We start from the raw sequence: 27,322 nt of genomic DNA, 5'->3' as shown, positions 1-27,322 counted from the left end.
TGCTATTGTTCTGAAATAGCGTTGTCCAGGATTTCCGGTGCATAGCACATCTTCCATGTGCGGACCCTAATCATGTGCAGACGTAGAACATATGAATGCCACCTGAGGGTGTGTGCACACTGAGGAATAGGCGAGGATTCTGCTTGAAATTCTGCCTTACAAACAGAGCAATGTCAGAGCAATTGAACACAATGGGATTTCCGCTCTGTTGTTCACATGGCAGAATTTTCAAGCATAATTTTTTGCTTTCCACCCAAAGCGTGGGTTCACACTATAGAATCCACATGGATAAGTTACAGCGGATTCTGTCGCTTGTCCCTGCTCACATATCCGCCCGGCCAATAGACTTAATTCTATGGGCGGCCGAATTGCGTCGTCTGCCAAAAGAAATGACATGTCATTCCCATAGAATTGTGTCTATGGGATGGGTGGATATGCGCGCTGACGTGAGCGGGTACGAGTGATGGAATCCTCCGGGAACTTATCCGGGTGGATTCTGTAGTGTGAACCCACCCAAACAATTGACATGTAGGATTGACATCCTATAGAAGTCAATGGGGCTTGAATTCTGCTTGCATTCCACTGGAATTCTGCTCCTATTCCTCAGTGTGCACTTACCCTGACACCCTTGGCCCATGGCAAGATGCGCTCTTTACTCTAATTTTGTTATGCATTGTAGTGTGGATAGAATATGGCTGTAAAGGACCTGTGTATAATGCGCTTTTTCCAAAGTATTAGTTTTGCATGTAAAATATTACAAGAGACACATTGCATCAATTAACTATTGCTCCTTAAGGATGTTCTAAATCTGAGCGGCAAAAAACTTGATGGCAAAGTTAAGTCCCTGTTTATTAAACAGCAGGTAGTTTTTTCTTGTGTTTTTTTTTTTTTTTTTAATAATATACTAAGTGACTTCTGTTTTCTAGCGTTCATCTGTTGGCTCCTGAAAAGGCTGCAGATCCGTCGTGGAGATGGATTTAGAGCTGTTAATTAAAGAATCTTTGCTCTGTTGAAATAATAATTAGTCTTTCTAATTGAAGTTACGGAAACTTGCTGAGAGGACGTTTTCTAGCAGGTTATAGGAACGCTGAGAGCAGCGGCAATATAACAAAATACAGGTTTTTCACTGTAATTATATGTCACCAAAGCGTAATACTTTTTTATGTGATAACTTGTGATTTAAAGAAAAAGCCATGTCCTTTTATAAGGTGGGCAAACCTGCACTTTGCATTCCAAATGAACATTCAGGTGTAGAAAATAAATAACCATACCGACATATTTTTAGTATAATAAAGCACTCAATTGAAATCAATGGGAAATTGGACGGCAGTGCACAAACTGTATAGAATAATATAGTATGGTGGATAATGAACTAGTTAATTATTTGGACAATTGTATTTGCAAAATACAGCTGTTTATTTCTCATCTTTTCACACATTGTTTTACTTTGACTCAAAATTACTGCCATGTTTAGGTTTTATTTTAATCTTTGTAAACCTAGCCTTAAAGGGAACCTGTCACCTAGACAGTGCTTTCTAATCTATTGGCATCATGTTATAGGGCATGAAGAACTGAGCAAATTGATATATATAATATATATATAATCTTTGTGGCACACGTTTCATTATAACTTGTAACATGTTGAATGATATCCCTGATCATTCTGTGTTAAGCAGTCCAGTGGACAGTATCATTTATTGGACTTAGTTATACTGAATCTTTTCCCATAAAGAAAGATGGATAGATCAATTTGCTCAGCTCGATCTGCTCTATAACATGATGCAGATAGTTGAGGTATTATTTTCACGGCAGTGGGTTCCCTTTAACCTGTACCTGTCACTCATGAAAACTTTTAGCCCTCACCAATCAGCAGAACAAGTAAGGAGAGACTAGCTGCTACACGCTCTTCTTCCCACTCTATGGGAACGATAATCTGCCAAATGAGGCCGAATCGGCAGATTATTACCAGTGTTATTAAAACAGTGATCATTGGCTAATCGTGTCTTTTAGTCCTAAAAATATTTGCCTCTCGGCGCGTATCACTACATGTAATAGCGATACGCGTCCGAAAGCTGATAACTGTGTAAAGAAAATAATAAAGTTTATACATTACCTCTGCCCACTTTCTGGTGTTCCCTTCACTTCTCCCCACTCCCCAAAGCTGCCTATGCAACTTCAGAGCCGGTTGCTGTAGTGACTCGCTGCTCAGCCAGTCACTGGCCAGGACTGGACCACCAGAGCCAGTGATTGGGGGAGTGGACTGTCACTTCAGAGACTGTCTCTGAAGTTGCATCTGGGGCTGCGAGGAGAACAGCAGGGAGCAGGTAGAGGTAATGTGTAAACTTTATTATTTTACACTTTAAAAGCATGGGCTGCACGGACATCACTAACGATGTCTGTGCAGCCCTTGCTGCACGATAATCAAGCCATTTAAAAGGCTTTGTAAATGAGCATCAATCTAGCAAATCAGCGTTGTTTAATATACTGATCAGGGAATACGGCCCTGTCTATGAGACCTGGACCTGTATAGATTTGCATTCAGAGTCCATCCAAGTCACATGACAGAGTGCTTCTGGCTCGTTCTTGTAATATGTCTGTGTCTGATATGTGTCTGACATATTATTTTTTTCAAATGACAGGTACTCCCAACATTTTAAGGGGTCAAAAACCAGGTGCAAAAGCAAAAAGTGTGGCTAATCCATAGTGGTCACCGCTGCCCAAAGAACTCCAATAGTTGAAAACAGATAAAAAGTTTCAAATATTTATTAAAATATGCACAATTTACACATTTCAAGGATTAGGTCCTCTTCATCTGAATAGCAGTGCACTGCTGCAGATTGCACCCATGGTTTATAGGAAAGTTTGTTCAGCTACATTAAAAACTAACATCAGAAGTTAGTATATAATTTGATAAAACCATATTGCCTCATGTACCACGTGCAGATCCCTGATACACATGGGTCCCTCTGCTAAACAACACTGTGCCGGTTAGCGAACACCAACCCCGCAAAGCGAGCGCAAGCAGGGAAGGGAGCCATAGAATGACCCTGCAACCCCACTGTCACAGGACCAAACCCCAAGGTCCCCTCAAAAATGGCGGCCGCCAGGCAACACAAGCATAACCCATGGGTGCAATGTGCAGCCATTTTTGTCCTCCAGGCTAGTGCATTTTATATATTCTGCCCCCCTTCTTTGTGGCTAGCACGCCTCCCTTGTAAGACCCGTGTGATCCAAATTAGCAGGGAGCACCTGTGCACATATGGTAAGTACCTCCTCTTTCTCCCATTCTACCTACTGGTGCAATGGTAAGTGGTAACACCTTGTTCACACTTGTGTTGCTTGGTGGCTGCCTTCTCCGCCGGCAGCGCCTGCAGGGTTTGGGGGCGGAGGGAGGGCTTGGGGTTTGGTCCTGTGACAGTGGGGTTGCAGGGCCATTCTGTGGCTTTGCGGGGTTGGCGTTCGCTAACCGGCACAGTGTCGTTTAGCATAGGGACCTATGTGTATAAGAGACCTGCACGTGGTACATGAGGCAATATGGTTTGATCAAATGATATACTAACTTCTGATGTTTGTTTTTAATGTAGCTGAGTAAGCTTTCGTGTCAACCATGGGTGCAATGTGCAGGCATTTCTGTCTTCCAGGCTTGTGCATATTTTGTGTATTCTGTCCCTTTTTTCTTTGTGGCTAGCACTCCTCCCTTGTAAGACCCATGTGATCCAAATTAGCAGGAGGCAACTGTGTACATATGGTAAGTACCTCCTCTTTCTCCCATTCTACCTGCTGGTGCAATGGTGAGTAGTAACACCTTGTTCACACTTGTGTTGCTTGGCATCAGTCTTCTCTGCCGAAGAGGTTTGGGGGGGCCCTTAGGGTTTGGTCCTGCGACAGTGGGGTTGCAGGGCCATTCTGTGGCCATCCTTCCCTGCTTGCGCTTGCTTTGCAGGGTTGGCGTTCGCTGACCGGCACAGTGTCGTTTAGTGTAGGGATGTGTATCAGAACTTATATTCTAACTTCTGATGTTGGTTTTTAATGTAGCTGAACAAGCTTTCGTATCAACCATGGGTGTGTCGTGCAGCCATTTCTGTACTCCAGGCTTGTGTTGAGAGTTAACTTTAAGATTCTTAGTGTTCTAAGACAGTCAGAAAATTAATATTAAAGTTAGCAGTGGAGCAGAGTGGAAGGGTTCATGCTGGGGTCCAGTGGTCACTTATCTTTTGGCTTCTGCCATGCACCAATTATAGAGTGCAGGAAGTGGTGTATAGAGTACTGGGCAGATATAGCTCTATTTTTGCACAGTTAACTATATGATTGGCAGGGCAATTTAACAGCACTTTTGTTGAAAAGAGTAAGTTTAGTAGGGGGGGTGGGTAATGGGTGTTAACTAAAGGCCACTGACAGGATTGGTTCTCCTCTATAAGACCCTGTATGTGCAAATAGTACGAAATAACAGTCCTACAATATACTGTTTCACCTTTGAAATTCCTAGCAATTGAGTACCTGTTGTATATGCTGGCATGATATTTTGCCGACATACATCACAAGAATAGGCCATTTTCAGATGTAAGCATATAGTAGCCTAACTATGACTAATGTGTCAATAAATTGGATTCTTTCTTTTCAGAATAACCTGTATAACCTCACTCCTTCAGATACAGTATGTTGGTATATTAGGCAGTCAGCGTAGATTTGTGTTTGTAGCAAAATTAGTTAATGAAATTTTAACCACAATGCGCAGAAAGCCGGTGCGCCATACAGCTCTGCCTTGAGAATCTTCCTGAGCAGCATGCTCTCGTCTGTGCTTGGCAAACACTGCGTTTATTTTATCAAACGTATTGATCCCTGTCTATAGGCGGTCATTACAGCCAATAATATAAGTGGTAGTGTAGACCCAGAAAAGCTTCCACTGGGGATAGGATATATCCTCTGCAGGAGGCGGCTGGTGTTGATGAGTGGTAAATGGATTAGCACAGTATTATAGAGTTGTTAAAGGTGTTGGAGACGAGCATTAGCAATCTAGGAATTGGAGGCTAATCTGTTAAAAAAAAAAACAAAAAAAAAAAGTTGTATACAGAAATAAAGATTTCCATCTTTCCTTCCTGAATTATACACTATGGAAGGTGCTGGTCATAGCACATATGTAGAAATTTATTCATCAAAATATCCTCTGTATATTTTAGGGGAACAATTGTGCCGCACACAATGCTGTTTTTTTTTCCTGTTAAAACAACAGATAACGCAACAGAACCCAACAGACCACATTGTTATTATGGCAAGTCGAATGATCGACCCAGAATGACTTTGTGTAAAAGAAAACAAAAAAAACTTTTGCCCAAAAGAGCATACGCTTCAGTTTTATTGTATTAATAGAAGACGATAGGCAGACATATATATCTTTACTGTATGTATTGATATTTGCACCCATTATTGTCCCCCAATCTGTCCTATGGACATACAAAATCATGACCAGGATAGATTGAATTTTAATATTTACATTCACCCTTTTTGTGATGCAAAAAGCGTAAGACCACTAAGGTCTCCTTTGTGTTTCCAAGGGATCATCCATTTTGTCTTCCTATTCTTCACCCCTGTCAGTCAGTCATACTGCACTATCTGCAATAGAGACTTGTCACCAATGGAAATTTTTTTTTTGAAGCCCTCAAAATTGGATTTTCCGAAACAAACAACATCCATAAGGTGCATCTCTATATCCTGTGTATAGCATACTAATACTACATGATTCAAAGGGTGAAACATTTTTGCCCAATTTTCCAACATCTGCTCTTTCAGTCACCTCCTATAAGCAATGCCCCAGGGTCAAGGGATGTTCAGAACAGATAATGCCTGATGCTATAACTGACACTTCTGGTAATCCTAAAGTCTAGTGATTGCTTTTGTACACCTAAAAATGTCCATTCAAGCGTGAAAGAACTTTGTCAAGCCAAGAAGACCATATTCTCGGATAGTCTTCAAAAACCACCTGCAAGATTTGATGTGTTATGTGAAGTTCATCCAACCCCTCAATAAATGGATTTATAAATGGAAATTGGGAGCTCAATAGAGAATTATTGTGGCATGCTCTATTACATGGTTCTCCAAACTGCGGCCCTCCAGCTGTTGCGAAATTACAACTCCCGTAATGCCTGGACAGCTAAAGCTTTGGATTTGGCTGCCCAGGCACCATGGGAAATGTAGTTTTGCAACAGCTGGAGGGCCACAGTTTGGAGACCCATGCTCTATTAGAATGCCATGTTATAGAGAGAAATTCTCCTTACGAATATTGTTATACCAGACACTGTACATCAGCATAGAAAGTGCTTTATTGCCTTTGTTGTACACTTGAACCCTGAACCTGTTGAACCCGTCCAATGTATCAAAACTTTTGTCTCGTCTCTTTTACATATAGTCCTGAAAGTCCAACAGCATCAAGACTCCTATCTGAATTCTGTTGGACCTTCTAGACTATACACTACCGTTCAAAAGTTTGGGGTCACATTGAAATGTCCTTATTTTTGAAGGAAAAGCACTGTAATTTTCAATGAAGATAACTTTAAACTAGTCCTAACTTTAAACAAATACACTCTATACATTGCTATTGTGGTAAATGACTATTCTAGCTGCAAATGTCTGGTTTTTGTTGCAATATCTACATAGGTGTATTGAGGCCCATTTCCAGCAACTATCACTCCAGTGTTCTAATGGTACAATGTGCTTGCTCATTGGCTCAGAAGGCTAATTGATGATTAGAAAAGCCCGTTACAGAAGCTACTAAACTGACCTTCCTTTGAGCAGATTGTGTTTCTGGAGCATCACATTTGTGGGGTCAAATAAACGCTCAAAATGGCCAGAAAAAGAGAACTTTCATCTGAAACTCGACAGTCTATTCTTGTTCTTTGAAATGAAGGCTATTCCATGCGAGAAGTTGCTAAGAAATTGAAGATTTCCTACAACGGTGTGTACTACTCCCTTCAGAGGACAGCACAAACAGGCTCTAACCAGAGTAGAAAAAGAAGTGGGAGGCCTCGTTGCACAACTAAGCAAGAAGATAAGCACATTAGAGTCTCTAGTTTGAGAAACAGACGCCTCACAGGTCCCCAACTAGCATCTTCATTAAATAGTACCCGCAAAACACCAGTGTCAACATCTACAGTGAAGAGGCAGCTGCGGGATTTTGGGCTTCAGGGCAGAGTGGCAAAGAAAAAGCCAAATCTGAGACTGGCCAATAAAAGAAAAAGATTAAGATGGACAAAAGAACACAGACATTGGACAGAGGAAGACTGGAAAAAAGTGTTGTGGACGGATGAATCCAAGTTTAAGGTGTTTGGATGACAAAGAAGAACGTTTGTGAGACGCAGAACAAAAGAAAAGATGCTGGAAGAATGCCTGACGCCATCTGTTAAGCATGGTGGAGGTAATGTGATGGTCTGGGGTTGCTTTGGTGCTGGTAAGGTGGGAGATTTGTACAGGGTAAAAGGGATTCTGAATTAGGAAGGCTATCACTCAATTTTGCAACGCCATGCCATACCCAGTGGACAGCGCTTGATTGGAGCCAATTTCATCCTACAACAGGACAATGACCCTAAACACACCTCCAAATTGTGCAAGAACTATTTCCAGCAGAAGCAGCAGCTGGTATTCTATCGGTAATGGAGTGGCCAGCGCAGTCACCAGATCTGAACCCCATTGAGCTGTTGTGGGAGCAGCTGGACCGTATGGTACGCCAGAAGTGCCCATCCAACCAATCCAACTTGTGGGAGCTGCTTCTAGAAGCGTGGGGTGCAATTTCTCCAGCTTACCTCAACAGATTAACAGCTAGAATGCCAAAGGTGTGCAATGCTGTAATTGCTGCAAAAGGAGGATTCTTTGACGAAAGCAAAGTGTGATGTAAAAACAATTTCATTTCAAATACAAATCATTATTTCTAACCTTCTCAACGTCTTGACTCTATTTTCTATTCATTTCACAACGTATGGTGGTGAATAAGTGTGACTTTTCACGGAAAACACAAAATTGTTTGGGTGACCCCAAACTTTTGAACGGTAGTGTTTGTACAAGCCATCAATTGGGATGTTTGGTTTTCTATTGCCATTGCCATTGCTATTTGCCATTAAGGCTCTATCTAATAGGTGACATTCATTTTTGGTGTTGTCTCTCAACTGTCAAAATTTTTTTCTTCCACTTTAATCTTTTAAAGGGAATGTTTGCAGCACTTAGGCCGCCAATCAAGTGTGACTGGCTGGGAAGAGGGTGGAGGCAGCATGACTTCATGTCGCTGGAACTCTGTTTCCATGCTTAGTTACCAAGTGTCAGGATGGAGTATTAAAGATCGGTATTTTGAAATTCCTGCTTCACCTGAGTCTGCCAGGCACAGCATCAGAGGAGCATCAGGGAGGTGATTGGTTTCCTTAAAAGTGGTATTCCTATCTCATGTTGTTATCCCCTAGTCATAGGATAGGGGACAACAAGCTGTTCAAACTGCTGGGACCCCACCGATTTCAAGAACAGGGATAAAACTGCCCCTGAAATGACAGTTTTGTTCTTGTTCAACGTATCTAATTAAAGCCTTTCATGTCACCGTAACTTTCTCCCTATAGAAAGTCATTGGAAATATATTTCTATAGTGGTAATTCCTATGGTAGTCACAAATTGCTTGAAGTTTATTTTTTTTATTATTCTCATGTAAACAAATTATTACTAGTGGGTAAGATCAGACCATTGTGAAATGTCTTTTAATTTTCTTTATTTTACTTGTCAAACTTTTTTGCAATTTGCAATTTTTAATGTAATTATATCGTACCATTCTTCAGAATGAGAAAGTTTTATCTGTAAGACACAGCTCCACTTAATATACATGGTTTACAGATTTTCTCATCATCCATCATTGTCTACAAAGTTCGTCAAATCAGTCTTAATTCTTTCACATCCATCATTGTCTACAAAGTTTGTCAAATTAGTCTTAATTCTTTCAGTATTATTTGGCGTGACCAAACACGGCTTTGGTGGTGGCAAGGTAGAAAAATAATTTTTAGGATCGGCCATCTATGGTTTTGGGAGTAAAGTAAACCGCGGGACACGAAACAAAGCAATTATTTATTTACGGCTACATTTTCAGCTACAAAGAGCTAAGACATCATGTGATGCACCAGTGATTTGCAATCTGCATGTGTGAGAAGGTGTCCGGTTGATATTTGCTCAGTTTCAATGAGTGAGCATTCACCTTTTGTGTAAATGGTAATTAGATCATTAGGAGATCTGTACTTGCACCTGAAAAGTGTGGCTTTGTGAATATGGAGTAATTACACACCTCGTCTATGAAAGAGAGAGGTCAGCCGGGGTTAAGTGCGTAATAATGCACAGGTGGAGCAGAGCCTTTGAGAAGCCAGAAGCAAAGGGGTTAGGATGATGTGTTTCAAAGGATGGAAATGTCAGTGATGCTACCATAGATACTGTTATTTTCTGCTCAGCCTTTCAAGTGCTTACCCCGGTGATTTGAATTATTAAAAACGATCAGGAATTTAGTTATGCATGACCAGACACAGGCTATAGGTTGTTTTCTGGTCCTCTCTTAAATGTCTTGTTTCCACTTAACTTATTTGCTGTTCCACCCTTTGAGGAGAAAGAACCGAAAAAGAATTTGACACCACGTGAAATTAGTTTGTGTTAACAAATTTAAGTGGTCAGAATCTATATATTATTTGCAATTATCAGCAATTAGAGCATTTTTTTTCTATGTGTCACCATTGTTTAGATTAACTACTTGGCTAAAAGTATGCAGGGCTCTAGAAATGTCTTATTCTTCTTGAACTTTCTTTCGAATGCCGTGGGCAGTGTTCTGTTACTTACAGGGATCAAGACTTTGGAGTTCCACATCCATAAACCACAGAGTCTTAAACTCCATAAACCACAGAGTCTTAATGTTGAGTGATAAAGCCCCACTCATAGTTATATATTAGAAAAGGTGTTAACACTAGAGATGAGGGAGCCACCTGAGATTCTGCTTCGTACAAGCCTGGACCTCGGGTGGCTCAATCATCTCTAGTAGCTCCATCGGCTTTTGAATCCCGATCTCATCAACTGGCTCACTCATCTCTATCGGCTTTTGAATCCCGCTGTCTGCCAGCTCCAAGGAAAAGGTAGCTACAGCCTAATTCCTTCCTGGAAAACATGGATACAGTTTAGGTCATAGGCTTTATCCCTGTGGGATTTGGGCTGTCTCCACCTTTCCTACGGACCGGGAAGACAGCGGGATTTAAAAGCTGATGGTTTGGGTTCATACAACAGGCTCCTTCATCTTTATTTAACACATTACTTTTAGGTGTTCTCCTGGTGTCCACCAAAATCATATTCATCTATCAGGCTTCCAGAATTATTAATATGTATGTGGGCTCAAGGGTTTCCTTTTTCTTTTTTTTTTCCATGGCTTGCATGTTGTAGGCTTTCCAGGAAAATTCAGTCTATGCTCAAACTGTTTTTGTTTTTTACTATGCTCAAACTGCCCAGCTCAACAGGGGCACTTCCTATATTGACACTGCTTTCAGGCAACTTGGACTTACGGAGTGGTGCTGTCAAGGACTGGGGCACATGACTATCTTGTTCTTTATATGTGTAGATAGTTAAAGTTTACTAAAACAAAGCTGTAGGGCTAGACTGTTTAAGAGGTTATCCAACCTTATAAAACTGATGGCCAATTCTTATTTAAGTGAATAGGACATTGCCACTACTGATAGAATAGGGATGCAAGGATGAGATAAAGTAAACATTGAAAAGTCTGCATCACTGAGTGTTGTGGCCTGAGGATAGGTCATTCATTTTGTATGGCTATATAACCACTTTGAGGCTGGGTTCACACTACATATATTTCAGTCAGTATTGTGGTCCTCATTGCAACCAAAACCAGGAGTGGATTGAAAACACAGAAAGGCTATGATCACATAATGTTGAAATTGAGTGGATGGCCGTCATTTAATGGCAAATATTTGCTGGTATTTTAAAACAACGGCCGTTGTATTGAAATACTGGCCGTTATTTTCTGTTATATGGCGGCCATCCACTCAATTCCAACATAGTGTGAACAGAGCCTTTCTGTGTTTTCAATACACTCCTGGTTTTGGTTGCAATATGAGGACCACAATACTGACTGAAATATACGTAGTGTGAACCCAGCCTAAGGGTGCGTTCACACCTACAGGATCCGCAGCAGATTTGATGGTGCAGATTTGATGCTCTGTTCAGTTATTTAACTAAATCCACTACGGATCTGCAGCAGAAAATGCGCTGCGGATCCGGTAAGTGTGAACGTACCCTTAAGGGGTTATCCAGTCCTACAAAAACATGGGCACTTTCTTTCAGAGACAACAGGACTCTTGTCTCCAGTTCAGGTGCGGTTTGCAATTAAGCTTTAAGTTAGGTACAAGAGTCATCTAGGTGGAGAATGGCACCTGGTGAAGTGGGAGTTACTGGACATATTTAAAGCTGATCAGAGTGAGTGGACCAGTGGGATAAAGGGGACTATACCAAGAATACTATTCCTCTTTTAATGTATCTTCAAAGTGTCATAGAGAAATGTTAGAGAAGAAGTTAGCATTGTGTTCTAGAATTCTGCACCCTGTATTAAAAATAAACACAAAAAGGCTCACTGGTGGATAAGACACAATAACCCTGTATAACTGTATAGGGCACAGAAATGAACCACAACCCTGGGCGTCACTCCACCATACAACCAGAACAACCCACCAACAGAATGGATACACAACAACAACTATGGGCATAAAGTCTGAATAATATAACATTTTTATTTACCATGATACATTACACAACATGATTAAAAATCACTATTCCATAAAAATATATACTTTTAAAAATAACCACTCAATAATAAAATTACATGTATAAAATAACCCACATAGAATAAATAATTTATCAAATTGCGAGTGTTAAGAAATGTCTACCTCAGTACCAGAGATATGTAAACATAGCCACCATATTAGTAAAATGACTATACAATTATCTACAGACATAACAAATCTCCATGGTATTTACCACTCACCCATATTCACTATGTGGGTCACGACTGTCCCTACGATCGTTTCGCCAACACCGGCTTCCTCAGGGAACCAAAGGACCTGTATTAAAAATGTTGTTCAATGTATGTACCTGGCCTTAAAAAAAAAAACTGCAATCTTTCAAAAAGACTTAGGGGGACATGTATCAAGTCTGGTGTAAGTGTACGCCAGTCTTAGATAAAGCCTCGACCCCATTCACCTTGCAGGATTCACTAAAAGGGGCATGGAATGAATTGACAGGCAGGGATTGAATTTACACCTCGTCTGGAGCAGGTGCAAATCAGGCGTAAACCTTGATAAATGTGGCATGGGAGGAGGTCACCCCTGCTCCCTGCCTTGCCGTCCCTTCCTCTCCATTAGACGAGTGGGGAGTTGTTACAGCAAGCATACGCCAGAGAGAAGACCACAATATGCGCCTTCTCCGTGACATATACCTGGGGTGCATTGATAATAAATCTCCCCCTGAGACGATAACTGACTGGACTCATTGGGGTTTGGGCCCAGGGCCGGCCTTAGTGGTTATGCAACCTGTGTGCATGACTCCATCAATCAAAAAGGGAACACCAGCACGCGGTGAACCCAAACAAGTGCCAAGGCCACCACTGGGTATTGTGCTGCGCCCTTGGACTATGAGTATGTCTATACTATACAGTGGTGCCTCAAGATACAATATTAATTGGTTACAGAACAACTATACTATGTTGAAAAAATTGCATCTTGAGACCAAAACTCCCTAAAATGTAATTTCAAAATAAGAAAAAAAGCAGGTAACTTGTATGGGTAAATCAAGTCCTTACATACAGCGGTCAGAGACGGTAAACTCCTTTCTATGTTTCTATGTAGAGCAGGTATGGGGAACCTTCGACCCTCCAGCTGTTGCAAAACTACAATTCCCATCATACCTGGACCGCCATCCCTGATGTAAAGCATTGGAGCATTTCCAGGTTCCTGTGCAGCTCACAAAGGATCAGAAAAATAAAATGTAGGGGAGCAGTTGCATCGAAGCCCAAAGTTTGCCCAATGTTGCCATAACATTGGACAGCCATTAAACATTAACCCCTTAAGGTCCAAGCCAATTTTCGTTTTTGCGCTTTTGCTTTTTCCATTTTATGTTTAAAAGTCCATAGCGCTTGCATTTTTTCACCTAGAGACGTATATGAGCGCTTATTTTTTGCGAAACCAATTGTACTTTGCAATTACAGGCATAATTTTTCCATAAAATATGTTGTGAAACCGGAAAAAAATCATTTGCGCTGTCAAATTGAAAAAAAAACGAATTTGTTTTGATTTCGGGGATTTTTGCATTTACGCCGTTCGCCCTATGGTAAAACTGACTTGTTATGCATGTTCCTCAAGTCGTTACTATGATATATAACATGTATAACTTATATTGTATCGGATGGCCTGTAAAAAATTCAAACCATTGTTAACAAATATATGTCACTTAAAATCGCTCCATTCCCAGGCTTATAGCGCTTTTATCCTTTAGTCTATGGGGCTGTGTGAGGTGTCAGTTTTTGCGCCATGATGCGTTCTGTCTACCGGTACCTTGATTGCGCATATACGACTTTTTGATCGCTTTTTATTACATTTTTTCTGGATTTGATGCGACCAAAAATGCGCAATTTTGCACTTTGGGATTTTTTTGCGCTTACGCCGTTTACCATGCGAGATCAGGAATGTGATTAATTAATAGTTCGGGCGATTACGCGCGCGGCGATACTAGATATGTTTATTTATTAATTTATATTTATAAAATGGGAAAAGGGGGGTGATTTGGACTTTTATTAGGGGAGGGGATTTTTTATTAATAAAAACACTTTTTTACTTTTTTTTTTTACATGGACTAGAAGCCCCCCTGGGGGGCTTGTATATACATAGCACTGATCTCTCATAGAGATCAATGCTGTGTATATACACAGCAAAGATCGATTAGATCGGTCATAGATTACTATGGCCTGCTGCAGGCCATAGCAATCTACTGCCGAGCCGGGATCAGCGTCATTCCGACGCTGAGGCCCGGCACGGCCAGAAGAACGGATCTCCCCCCCGCGATCGCATCGCGGGGGGGAGATCCGACCCACTAGACACCAGGGATGTGATGTCTGAAGCCCTTCAATGCAGCTGTCAGGTTTGACAGCTGCATTGAAGTGCTTAATTAGCCGGCGCGGCAACGGGACCCGCGCCGGCTAACAGAGGCACTGCCCGGCTGCACGTGTCAGCCGGGATCAGCGCCGTTCAGAGCGGGGTCCCGTCGGGACCCCGCTCTGAACACCCCCCGCGGCGCCATGACGTATTAGATACGTCATGGGTCGCTACAATGTGTGTGGTTTGCCCGGGAGGTGGGGCTCCTTCCAGATGGGAAGAGTAAGTAGAGCATTGGAGAGCAAAACAGGTCAGCTTTTTTTTTTTTGCCCCTGCAAACCCCTATAAAACTATATAGCGAAAGTTTAAGTAGTGTCTAAAATATATTACACATATATTCATATAAAAAGAAAAACCTTTAGAAACCATAAGGGTTATATATAATAATTAAATTCTTTTTATTATTACGATGAGTGCTGGAAAACATTAAATAGCTGTCATCAAAGATTTTGTATGTATTTCCCAATATGCAATTCAGTGTTTTAGAACGTGTACCTGGACGTATTAAAGGTGTTTTCCAGAGAAAATATATATATATTTTTTTCAAATAAACTAGTTTTAGAGTAGTATATATAGGTTGCAGTGAAATGATAGAATCCAGGGATTTGATTAAATCCTGGGAAATGATTCAATGAACACGCCGTTCCACAATTTCCCTAGGGATTTGATCAAATGGCTGACCCCTTTCAGGGAAATGATGGAGTAAACGGTTGAGGAGTCGCCCCGCTTAATGTTTGGAGGTGGACGGAGGAGCAGAGCGGCACCCCTCCTGGCAGGCATATAGCAGCAGGGCGGACAGGAACTCCCGGCAGATAGGGGAGGAGACCGGCACACCTCCCCGGCAGGCATATGATGGCGGGGGCGTATGGGGGAGCAGAGCGGCACACCTCCCTGGCAGGCATATGATGGCGGGGGCAGATGGGGGAGCAGAGCGGCACACCTCCCTGGCAGGCATATGATGGCGGGGGCAGATGGGGGAGCAGAGCGGCACCCCTCCTGGCAGGCATATGGCAGCAGGGCGGACAGAAACTCCCGGCAGACAGGGGAGCAGACCGGCACACCTCCCCGGCAGGCATATGATGGCGGGGGCATATGGGGGAGCAGAGCGGCACATCTCCCCGGCAGGCATATGATGACGGGGGCGGATGGGGGAGCAGAACGGCACACCTCCCTGGCAGGCATATGATGGCGGGGGCGGATGGGGGAGCAGAGCGGCACACCTCCCTGGCAGGCATATGATGGTGGTGCACGTGGGGAACAGATCGGCACACCTCCCGGCAGGCATACGGCGTTGGGGCGGACAGGGAGCAGAGTGGACAGGCCGGGAGAGCAGGAGGCATGTCGCAGGGCGGGATGAACGGGACTGGAGGTGGATGGCGGGCAGAGCAACACACCTCCTGGCAGGCATATGGTGGCAGGGCCGACGGGGAGCAGAGCGGAGAGGCCAGGCGAGCCGGAGGTTTGTAGCAGGGGAAATAAGCGGAACGAGGAGCAGAGCGGACAGACTGGGGGAGGTGTGCAGAAGGGGAAATGAGTGGAATGGGCAGCTGAGAGGCGGACGGGGAGCAGAGCAGAGAGGCTGGGGGAAGCAGAGAGGCGATACAGTAAGCGAATTCTGTGTCGCAGGGGGAAATGAGTTCATTCCATCATTTCCCTAAAAGGGGTCAGTGATTTGATCAATTCCCTAGGGAAATGATTAAACGACGCGGTCTCTTTTTAATTTCTTGGGATTTGTTCAAATCCCTGATTCTGTCATTTATAACATATATAAATTTGTAATTTACTTCTATTTAAAAATCTCAAATCTTCCCTTACTTTTCAGCTGCTGTATGTCCTGCAGGAAATGTTGTTTTCTTTTCAGTCCGACACAGTGCTCTCAGAGCAGTAGCAAATCCCCATAGCAAATGTCTCCTGCTCTGGACAGTTCCTGTCTTAGAGATGGCAGCAGAGAGCACTATGTCAGACTGAAAAGAAAACAACACTTCCTGCAGGACATACAGCAGCTAAAAAGTATGGGAAGATTTTAGATTTTTAAATGGAAGTAAATTACAAATCTGTATAATTTTCTGAAACCAGTTTATTTGAAGGAAAAAAAAAAGATTTTCACTGGATAACCCCTCTAAGGACAGCATTTTCCTCTGATTTCACTCTATGATAACCTACATAAACCAGAAGTACAGCATACCCATATACTGTATATACAGTATTCTAATGACAGTTATTATGTATACTATACATTCTTTCTTATAGTAAGCCCCACACAGTATCTATATGGATCTGTTGATCCAACCCTAAATCTTATTTTTATTTAGCGCTCTCCCCCCGATCACGGTGAATGGAAATGGATCCAAATTGCTCTAACGACGTAAGTTAATTACGGCCGGACAGTGAATTAGCTGACAAAACACCCTGCTTTCTGCTAATGGGGAGACTCTTGGTGGTCACATTAATTTTCTCAAAGGTTCCGTGCACATTCCTGCTTAATTAAAATAACCTTCAGTGATATTTACGTGGGGCGAGGAGGAAGACTTGCACTACATATCAGTTTGATCCGTTCGTGTGCTGCTGTGACCTCACTTAGCAGTAAGCGTTTCTGACTTGAGCCGACTTCAAGGAAAATCTGCGGAAAAAATGACATTTCTATTTTAAACAGCAGCAATCTCCGATGAATGAGTTCCACATAGACGGCACCTTTAATTACGGATATCTCCTTTATTATATGATCGGCAGGGAGATTTTTATGTGTGTATTTATAGGCACATTATCATTGTCTGTTCTGTACTTCATAAATGTACTTCATACCATTAAACATGCTCAGTGGTTTCTAAAGAGTAATTAGAGTGACTCCCAACAATATAGCCACAGGATAGTCTCTGTAGAGTTTCTTTATGCTTCTATATCCATATAGGCTGTATTTGTTTCTATTGTAAAAAGTCCCCCCCCCCCCCCCAATAAGTTTTTTGTAGTTATTAAAGGGGTATTTTTGTCTTTCAAATCAACTGGTTTCAGAAAGTTATATTAATTTTTATATAACATCTATTTAAAAATGTCCACTCTTCCAGTACTTTTCAGCTGCTGTATGTCCTGCAGGGTGTAATGGTTCTTTCCAGTCTGATACAAAGCTCTCTGCTGACATTAGTAGCACTAGCAAATCTTCATAGAAAAACTGATATTTGTACTACTTTTCTATTTAAAAATCTCCAATCTTCCAGTACTTATCAGCTGCTGTATGTCCTACAGGAAGTGGTGTATTCTTTCCAATCAGACACAGTGCTCTCTTCAGCCACCTCTGTCAGTCGGGAACTGTACAGAGCTAGCAGTAAATCACCATAGAAAACCTCTCCTGCTTTATACAGTTCCTGACATGGACAGAGGAGGCAGAAGAGAGCACTGTGTCTTACTGGAAAGAATACCCCACTTCATGCAGGACATACAGCAGCTGATAAGTACTGGGAAACTTGATATTTTGAAATAAAAGTAATTTACAGATCTATATAATTTTTTATCACCAGTTTTATTTAAAATATTTTAACATTGTATGGCTACATCTAGTAGGCAGGATGCAGTCAGTCAGACTTGAGAGGAGACTGGCCGCCATAACTCTTTTAATTGAAATAGCTTCAGACATGCCCAGAGAGACACGATTTCCCCTTGGCTCTGCTTCGATGAATTCTCCTTGTTTCATTTGAATATTATGTACTAATGGTAGCCATGAATGAGGGCAGGATATGACTAAAATGCATTGGTATCAGTTGAGTGTCGTGTTAGTCCTCTCTATCAGTTTGCTGTAAACACCTGTAAAAGTTGTTTTTTTTTTTGTTTTTTTTGTACACGCTTGATTTCTTTATTTCCCTTTGTGTCCATTACCCCCAACACACCACAATCCATGTTAAATTCATTTAAAGAACAATAAAACCATCTAACCCCGTTTACCTCCCACATTGGTGGCTCATGGGGCTCTGCAGTCTCCATGTCCCTTATCCACAATGGGGCCATTTGTGCACTCACAATACACTTTCACCACAGCATCACACATACAGTTCACAAACGGCGCAGTATCAGAGATGTGTGAATATATCTGAGAATACCTTCTCTGTAATAACTAGGCTCCTAGCATCCATCCTGCTTGCTGTCCTCTTGGCCTTGTCATTGTATAGATGGCGGTGGATGTGATTAATGATAATTTACCATACTGTGGCTTACTAACTATTTCATAAAACAAGCGTCTCATTAGGTTTTATTTCCATTACAATACATTGTTATTCGTGGGTGTTTTTGTTATAATTTTCTTTTTCTTTTTTTTCTTTTTTTGCCAGGTATCTGCATTAAAGAACCGTCTGCGAAAGGTATCCACAACAACAGGAGACGGGGTGGCACGAGCGTTCTTAAAAGCCCAAGCCTCTTTGTTTGGCAGCTACAGAAGTGCACTCAAAATTGAGCCGGTAAGTGGGATATTTTTCTGAAATGGGGCTTTCAGTCGAAGTGATAGATCACATTGGGGAAGTCTGTGATCTGGGACAACCCTGATTTTCTTTGAAGACTCTTTCATCCATTTGGCACTGTTAAGAATTTATTATTTTTTTTTTGTCACTGAAAACGGTGGCACTTTTTGAACAATGTTGTCAGATTGTTGAGAAATCTGTGATTATTATTATAAATTTTTATTATTATTTATTATTTATTTTTAAAGTGCCCTTTTTTTCAGCATCCCACCCATATTACAAATTTATACCATAGTGCCATATAATGTAGTTACATATTCAGTCAACTTACAGCTTTTTCAGTCCCTATTGTGGCCGCCGGAAGTTTTGTAGTTCCCCAAAAAAAAGTGTTTTATCACGACCCGGCCCGTTCTTTAACGCTATCTTGGCTCGTGACATAGACCCTCAGCGTCACTGGTGGGGACGTAGCTCTAAATCCGGGACGGCACCTCCCTCGTTGCTGCGTCACATGTGTGGGCGTTCTTTTGAGAGAAGGACAGCACCTCCTTCCTCCCTGAGTCTTACACAGTAATGTCGCTGCCATTGCACTCCACATCTTTACAACATGCACACTTTCTCTCCGCTCTGCGCTCCCTACACGATTCTTGTGAGAGCTCGGTACTGCACAGTACACGGTACAACTCAGTGCACAGTAGAGATCAGATCTCTTGCGAGAATCGTGAAGCGAGGGCAGAGGAGAGAGACTGTGCATGCTATAGAGATGTAGAGTGCAATGGCAGCGACGTATCTGAATAATTATTACCATTTTTGATTCCTTTACAGTGCCAGGTCCTAGGGGATTAGAATCTAATACCCTAAGTCCCATACAAAGGGCAGACACAGGCCGTAGGGCGGTACAAGCACGGCAAGGAACGCTGGGACTTGTAGGCAGAGAGGTCTGCGCTGGTCTTGGAGGCAGAGAGGTCTGCGCTGGTCTTGGAGGCAGAGAGGTCTGCGCTGGTCTTGGAGGCAGAGAGGTCTGCGCTGGTCTTGGAGGCACAGAGGTCTGCGCTGGTCTTGGTGGCACAGAGGTCTGCGCTGGTCTTGGAAGCAGAGAGGTCTGCGCTGGTCTTGGAGGCAGAGAGGTCTGCGCTGGTCTTGGAGGCAGAGAGGTCTGCGCTGGTCTTGGAGGCAGAGAGGTCTGCGCTGGTCTTGGAGGCAGAGAGGTCTGCGCTGGTCTTGGAGGCAGAGAGGTCTGCGCTGGTCTTGGAGGCAGAGAGGTCTGCGCTGGTCTTGAATGAGGCCGGAGTTTTCCTTTAATTCCACAGCGCTGTACAAGTGATAGGGGGGTGACAAGCATAACATTATAAAGTCAAAACACGCTACATGAATTAGTTAAGTAGCAGACTGGTACCTAGGGATAGAGGACTCTGCCCACAAGGGCTTACAATCTACAAGGTAAGGGTATAGCCCAAAGTCACTGACATGACCGATGTCACACCCCCACAAATGTCTCATTATCAGCAACATCAAGATTGATTGATTTCTACTTTCAAGTTTAAATTGACAACAAATCTCCTTTCCTGAATATGTTCCATATTGTTTATACCACTTACTGCAGGACATACAACGGCTGATAATAAATTATAAATTTTTCGAAATTTGCTGCTGCTCTGGACAGTTCCTGTCTCGGACAACATTTCCTTCGGGACATACAGCAGCTAATAAGTATGGGAAGACTTTACATTTTTAAATAGAAGTAAATTACAAATCTATATAACTTTCTTAAACCAGTTGATTTGAAAGAAAAAGATTTTCGCTGGTGTACTTTAAGTTCTACATCCCAAAACATGTTTATAAGCACAGAACCAACCGAGCAATAGAGACAGACTGGCTGCTGGGCATATACCATACTCCAATCTCCATACAAGAAACAAATTACTGGTAAATTATGTTGTCAAGGCATTATGTTTAGACTTCTAATATATGTTACAATGAAGACAGGGGTCATAAATCCACAAGATGAGTAGACCCCTAAAAAAACATTATAAACATAGAACACAATGTAATAAAACAAATATACCATATTAATAAAAGCATATAAATGTCTGACACATGTAGTCACTGTTAGAATAATTTACAGAGGACATGTAGCTCTAAAAAAGAGATTTTCTTATCATTAAGCAGCCTAGCATGCTATGAGTCTATAACTTTACATTATATAACAAGTTTTTTTTACACCACTTCCTGTTACCGAGATATAAGGATTTATCTTTTGTTTGACAATTTAGTTAATATACAGATGGGCGTGAACAGTCAGAGGATTCTCACTCTTTGTTCCTGCCCACTTGACAGTTCCATAAATTATCAGATGATCTGTAAACTCACATATTGTGGAAGAGCGTATCAAGAAGCAACTTTATCAGTGTACCATAAGCAATTTAATGTCAGGAACATCTAATTTTTTTCATGTTAGCTGCAGGTTCTCTTTAACTAGAAAGTGGTAAAGCCATTTCTGTTGGCTGCCTGGTTGGTTTCAGAATAGTTAAAAAAAAAAAACAAGAACACTGGTATACATCATAGCGAGACCCCGGCTTCCCTCTTATTCCTAAAGTACTAATACGTCGCTATGGCGTCGCTAAAATCACTGGACTGCTCATGGTATGGCTATGTTCACACATTGTATATTACATTCCGTTACATAGCAACAGACGCCGTTACACTGTCTGTTGCCGGGCGGCAGTATTGGCTGCAGGAACATTATTTTTTTACAATTGAATTGAGGGCACCATTGGGTGGGCCTGCAAATCAATTAACCATTCACTACAATGTAAAGTACGGCCACCAGTTATACATTACATTGTGTGAACAGCTATTGTTTCTTGACGCTGTTCGGCAAAAAGCATCTGGAAATAATAGCCAAGGTCATTATTTTAATGCCCCTTCTAAAAAACGGGAGTTAAAATAATGTTGTCGGAAGACAGTGGGCCTGCAGAAAACAAGGGATGCTGTTTTCCTTACAGTGTTTTCCTTTAGTGCTGGTTCATTTCCACTATTTCCTATCCTTGCAGTCCTCTCGCCCACATTGAATCACATGGACCGATAGGGTGATCCTCTTCACAGAAGACCCTACGTTGATATCAATTGTGTGCCATTGATCTGTCCTCTGCTCTCTTCACACTGTCTGACCCGAGGCTCAGCCAGCACTAACAGCTACGGAGCTGAGCGCTGTAACCGAGCTTCAGTGTCTCCCTGGCAGCTCATTGCACCACCTACAGCTTGACAGAGTTGCCTTAGTCACTTCCTGGAGTACCTCGCTTCACACAGAGCTCCCGGCTCACTTCCAGGTTTCCTCAGCCTCACACAGGAATCCCATCTGCCCGCCTGAAAGGGGGCAGATTTGCCACTTCTCCCTGGTGTATGCCAGCCATATACCCCGCTCGTCTGATGGGCAGTTGGAACGGGGGTCCAGCAAGGTGGGAAGTAGACGTGGTCTCCTCCTGCACCTCATTCATCATGATACAAATCCACACCTGGTGTAGGTTTGTTGCAAAGAGCCTGCGCATGGCCGGGTTTACTAAATGGCCTGCGAGTAAATCCGGCCAGGAAAAAGGGACGGGGCTTTATTTAAGACTGGTGTACGAATATGCTAGTCTTGATAAATTTCCCCCAAAGTGTATTGTACCAGCTAAGCAACTTATATTTGCGTCATTATACTGCAAGCCTTCTAAAAGCCTTATAACTTTATTTTTGCCTTTTTAACTAAGAGATTCACATCTTTAGAACGCTATTACCATCCTATGTAATATTATGTGGATGGTATATATGATGCCAGGTTTCCTTTAATTTGCCCCAATATGAATAACCTCCATCCCTAGTACTGTAGAAATCCAGGCTATTTTTTATCTCGGCACACAAGGGTTAAGTGTGAATCCTTTTGCCTACACATGACAGCTGGTAGTTTTTAACGTAGATTACTTTTGACTAGTAAAAACAAAAGTTAACTTTAATGCGTCTGTCCTGTGTTTTCTTACCGCTCACCAGCTATATTTAAATGTGCGCTAGTCGTATAAAAACCCACTGTGTGGAGGTGTAAAAGAACCACGGTCAGAGAGAGAACATATTGATGTGTTTTGTCAGAGCAAATACATCCAACTCCCGTCTTGTTCTGGGTCTCTAATCAAGCAGCAGAATGCTGAGTAACATCGATTTGGGTCTGTGTTAGAGCGGTAAAGAAAACCATTACCAGCAGAGAGCAGGAGATGTTGCTATACAGTAGTGCCATACATCATTAGTACGACCGCATCTAAAGCGGACTGGACAAGCAACAATAAAGACAGGGGATACGTTACAAAATCAGAGCAGGAGAAATACATTGGTCTGTAAATGCAAATGCTGACCTGGTGAAGTCTTAAAGGGATTGTCTGGTCACAGTTTAATAAAAGACAAGCATTGGGATAAGCAACATAATGATGTACGTTGTAAAGTGAGTTTATATGAGATCACTGTATAGAACGGTGTGTCCCATACTAATACTAGTCATACACACCCCACCAGAGATAATTGAGTGATTTATATTTCTATGGTTTGTACCTTACTCTCCGCCAACTAAGCTATGTTCTCATCCATGTTGGATACACTGGAGACTCAGAATTCATTGCATTTGATAGGGGAAAAAATGGCCAGTGCACAGTGCTTATTTTTCCAAATATAAATGTGGACACCATGGTGAAACCTGGTAAAAAAAAAATTGATTTTGGTTCTTCAATTCTATTTTCTGCTCCTATGAAGAAACAAAAAGCAGAATTCAGAATGCAGGTTGTTCTTTTACGTGAAACACTTGTAGACAGTTCCCATTAGAGATGAACGAACCTTGAGAACCCGAATGCTCTGTATTTAATCACCGGTGGCTGAAGAAGTTCAGTGCAGCCTTACAGCTACCTGGAAAACGTGGATAGAGCCATAAGCTGTATCCATGTGTTCCAGAACTCCCTAAAGTTGCATCCAACAACTTCAGCCACTGCAATCAAATGCAGATGGTTTGGGTTTGGCTAAACCAAAGCATGCTCTAATTCTGCGCATTTCTAGTGCCTATACCTGGTAGACTGTTCTACAATTTTGCCTGGTCTCTTCATTTTGGGGCCTCAGGTGATGTAACCAAACATTATGTCTCGTATTCACGGGAGATGCCTGTGACTGTCCAAAGCTAGAAAGACTTTTTCCCATAGTTCCCCACAACTGTATGCCAGTCTTTTTGGCACTGTTTGGGAGATTTCTGCACATGAGACACAGTGATATTTCAGTCATACTCCTCTTCAGAGACTAGGGTTTTCATAGACTTAGATTGTACTTAGACTTGTAGGTTCTAACCATTAGGAAATTTTTAAGAGCTTTGAAGGAAGCTTTGGTTCTAAATTCACCATGAATGTTTTTTTTCTGTAAAGAGGTAAGATAAAGCTGGATTGTTGGTTTGGGCAGTCGTGTGTTGTTTTAAAACCAAAATAGAACAAGTCTTGAGCATAGACCACCACTACACAGTGACATTGTCATGTCGAAAGATGACACAGAGAGGAGCTCATTGTTCCTTTCATTTAAGAATATAGTGAAGACCATTTTCTATCTGCACCAATGGTGACTTTCATGTCTAGCAGCAAGGACAAAGAACAGTATAACCCTGAAGCATGCAGGCTGCTACATATTGCTAGTCACTTAGTTAGGTTGAAGTCCTACTTGCCTATTTCCATCAGGATAGTTGCCTTTTTGTGCCCTCATGAGCGATCCCAGATACTATAAGCTGCAAGAATTAATAAAAGAATGTATAGATCCAGATTTTATGTAATTATTTATACCATATTTCTTATACAATCTCATCATAATTTATAAAGCTGTACAGAGATGGTCACCGTTCACATCAATCCCTGTAACGCATTGGACATGGTTGGGATGTATTTTTAGTTTAACCTCTGGATATGTACAGTAGTGTTTCCATTCCCTCAGTGGGTTGAGAGAAATAACACTCATGAATCTGAAACCAGACAGATGTAGCTTTTTCTAGGGCCATAGTACAAGTGTAGTATAGTATAGTTTAGTATTAGAGCTAAGTGAACCGGGTTCGGGTTCGAGTCCATCCGAACCCGAACGTTCGGCATTTGATTAGCGGTGGCTGCTGAACTTGGATAAAGCTCTAAGGTTGTCTGGAAAACATGGATACAGCCAATGACTATATCCATGATTTCCACATAGCCTTAGGGCTTTATCCAACTTCAGCAGCCACCGCTAATCAAATGCCGAACGTTCTGGTTCAGATGGACTCGAGCATGCTCCAGGTTCGCTCATCTCTATTTAGTATACCTTAATTTTGTTAGGACTGGAGAAGGAATTTGCCAAGTAATTCAGCATCTTTTATGGCCTTAGTGTATGTTTCCCCTAGGTAAAACCAAGGGAAAATATCATCATGATCATTGATAACAGCCATTGTTTTGCAACAATGGTCGTTATTTGCCCTTGTTTTTACCTAGTCATAACATAGCCTTAGGCTGGGTTCACACTACGTATATATTTCAGTCAGTATTGTGGTCCTCATTTTGCAACCAAAACCAGGAGTGGATTAAAAACACAGAAAGGCTCTGTTCACGCAATATTGAAATTGAGTGGATAGACTGTTTGCTGTTATTTTAAAACAACGGCTGTTGTATTGAAATAATGGCAATTATTTACTGTTATATGGCGGCCATCCACTCAATTTCACCATTGTGTGAACAGATCCTTTCTGTGTTTTTAATCCACTCCTGGTTTTGGTTGCAATATGAGGACCACAATACTGACTGAAATATACGTAGTGTGAACCCAGTCTCATACTGTATAATCCAATACCAGTGCCCCAGCGAGCAGCCACAGCTTCTACATTGGCTCACATACTTCCCAGTATAGCTCTGCTTCTTGGGTTGCACAGTGGCTTCAGTAACAAGTGCCCAAAGGTGATGTCAGGCCTGTCAGCTTATTGAAAATGTGCGCATCCTTCTATGCCTTGAGGGTCATTCTTTCCTAGCTCTTTTTGACATGCCTATTCTGTTGCATTTGATTTCTGAATTTGACCCTGATCTTGACTTGGGCCTTGTACCTAACTATTCTATTGCCTTGGCCTTTGGATCATCTGCTTGGAACCCATTGTGACCTCGTGCATCAAGGTTCATAGTGCTTTAAGGGGTTATGGGTAAGTACTTAGGGCATCCCCTAAACTATTATGTTTTAGAGAATCCAAGTTTCCTTTATGTGACCTCACTAGGCTGATACTCATTTCCTTTCCATCTGTGGCACATTTGAGTTTTTTGTTATTTTTTTATAGTAGTGTTGTTCTAGTATCATTTTTACATGGGTGTATAGAGATGGAATCACTCCCTCGCCATTAATGCTAATATTACAGAGCATTTTACATAAGTGATTTCCTATTCTTGCTACGGTATGTGTGATATATTCCATACTCCGAGCCCAGCTTAGCTGCAGGCAGCTCGGGGCTGATATTACTGAGCAGAGACATTGTACCTGTTGTTCCTTGCCAAAGCCATTGCATAAAGAGCAGTGATGTCGCTGCTGGCTGCTCTTCTCTTAGCAAAAATGCTTTTTAGCCTTTATGGAGCCAGAAAACTTTTTACTTGGCTTCAATGTTGCCAGTGTGTTTTAATGTGCAGTATTTTTTAATTAGTTATTGGCTGAATCGTATATGTAAATTGTACTTGTCCCGGGGTCCTTTATGCTTTGTATACAGTGAATTATTTCATTTATGCCTAACAAATAAATAAAAAAATGAATGCAGTCCTACCGAACCTTGTACAGTAGGGTCCCTAAACATACTGGACATAGTGCTTACTCGTGCACTGCCAAGATATGAAGATAAAATACTATAAAGAAAAGTCTAAAAAGAGTATTTTCTCATTATATTTTTTTTCCCTCATACTCTGCATATAACTTATAGTCAGGATATGTCATCATTATCAGATTTGTCATCAGGCTTTGCACACAATGTATTTCGGTCTCATTCAGGTGAATAAGGCTGCAATATTCTGCACAACCACTACCAAGTGTATGGTGTCCAAGGGTCCAAAGCAATGTAAGCACAGAAGATGTCATTACTAGAGATGAGCGAGCATGCTCGTCCGAGCTTGGTACTTGTTCGAGTATTAGGGTACTCAATGGTGCTGGTTACTCGGACGAGCATCTTGCGATACTCTAGACAATGACATCTTCCTCTTCCTGCATGTTTGGCGGCTTTTTTTCAGCCAATCATCATGCAGGAGCGTCTTTGGGAGCTCGTAGCACCACGTGGGAACCCTACATGTCAATAGCAGCGATCGGCTGGCCAGATCAGATGACCTGGGGATATAAGAATCAGGTCCCGCGATGCTCGCTTCAGACGCAGGCTGGATGAGCATAGGGAGAGAGTTGCTGTCTGTCAGGGAGAGTGTTAGGCAGGGAATTAGTGTGCGGTTAGGCAGGAATCTGACACGAAGAACCCATCAGTCCTTCTAAGGGCTTAAAATTTTCTAAAATTTTTTTTTTTTTTTTTTTTTAGGCTACTCTTGTTTGCTGGCTTTGACTTGTAGTGCAGCTGTCAGTAGTCAATTTGTCCTGTTGCTGACATTACCTTGGCTAGCTGGGATCTGTAGTTCAGCTATACCTATCCTCACTGTGCAGTGTCCT

The 27,322-nt window shown here is 41.9% G+C and overlaps 1 protein-coding gene across 5 annotated transcripts in view; it reads left to right on the top strand.

The window, feature by feature from the left end:
- Nucleotides 1–27,322, top strand: part of DENND1A (DENN domain containing 1A) — a 539,466-nt gene that overhangs the window by 349,472 nt on the left and 162,672 nt on the right. For all 5 annotated transcript variants that reach the window (XM_069985728.1, XM_069985725.1, XM_069985726.1 and 2 more), the window contains one exon: nucleotides 18,521–18,646. In XM_069985728.1, coding sequence (XP_069841829.1) covers nucleotides 18,521–18,646 — 126 coding nt within the window. The remainder of the gene's footprint in view (nucleotides 1–18,520; nucleotides 18,647–27,322) is intronic.

Source organism: Dendropsophus ebraccatus, chromosome 10 (genome assembly GCF_027789765.1).
Source record: "Dendropsophus ebraccatus isolate aDenEbr1 chromosome 10, aDenEbr1.pat, whole genome shotgun sequence".
NCBI classification, from domain to species: Eukaryota; Metazoa; Chordata; class Amphibia; order Anura; family Hylidae; genus Dendropsophus; species Dendropsophus ebraccatus.
The sequence above is the reverse complement of the archived record's forward strand: the minus strand, read 5'-3'. Positions and strand labels throughout refer to the sequence as shown.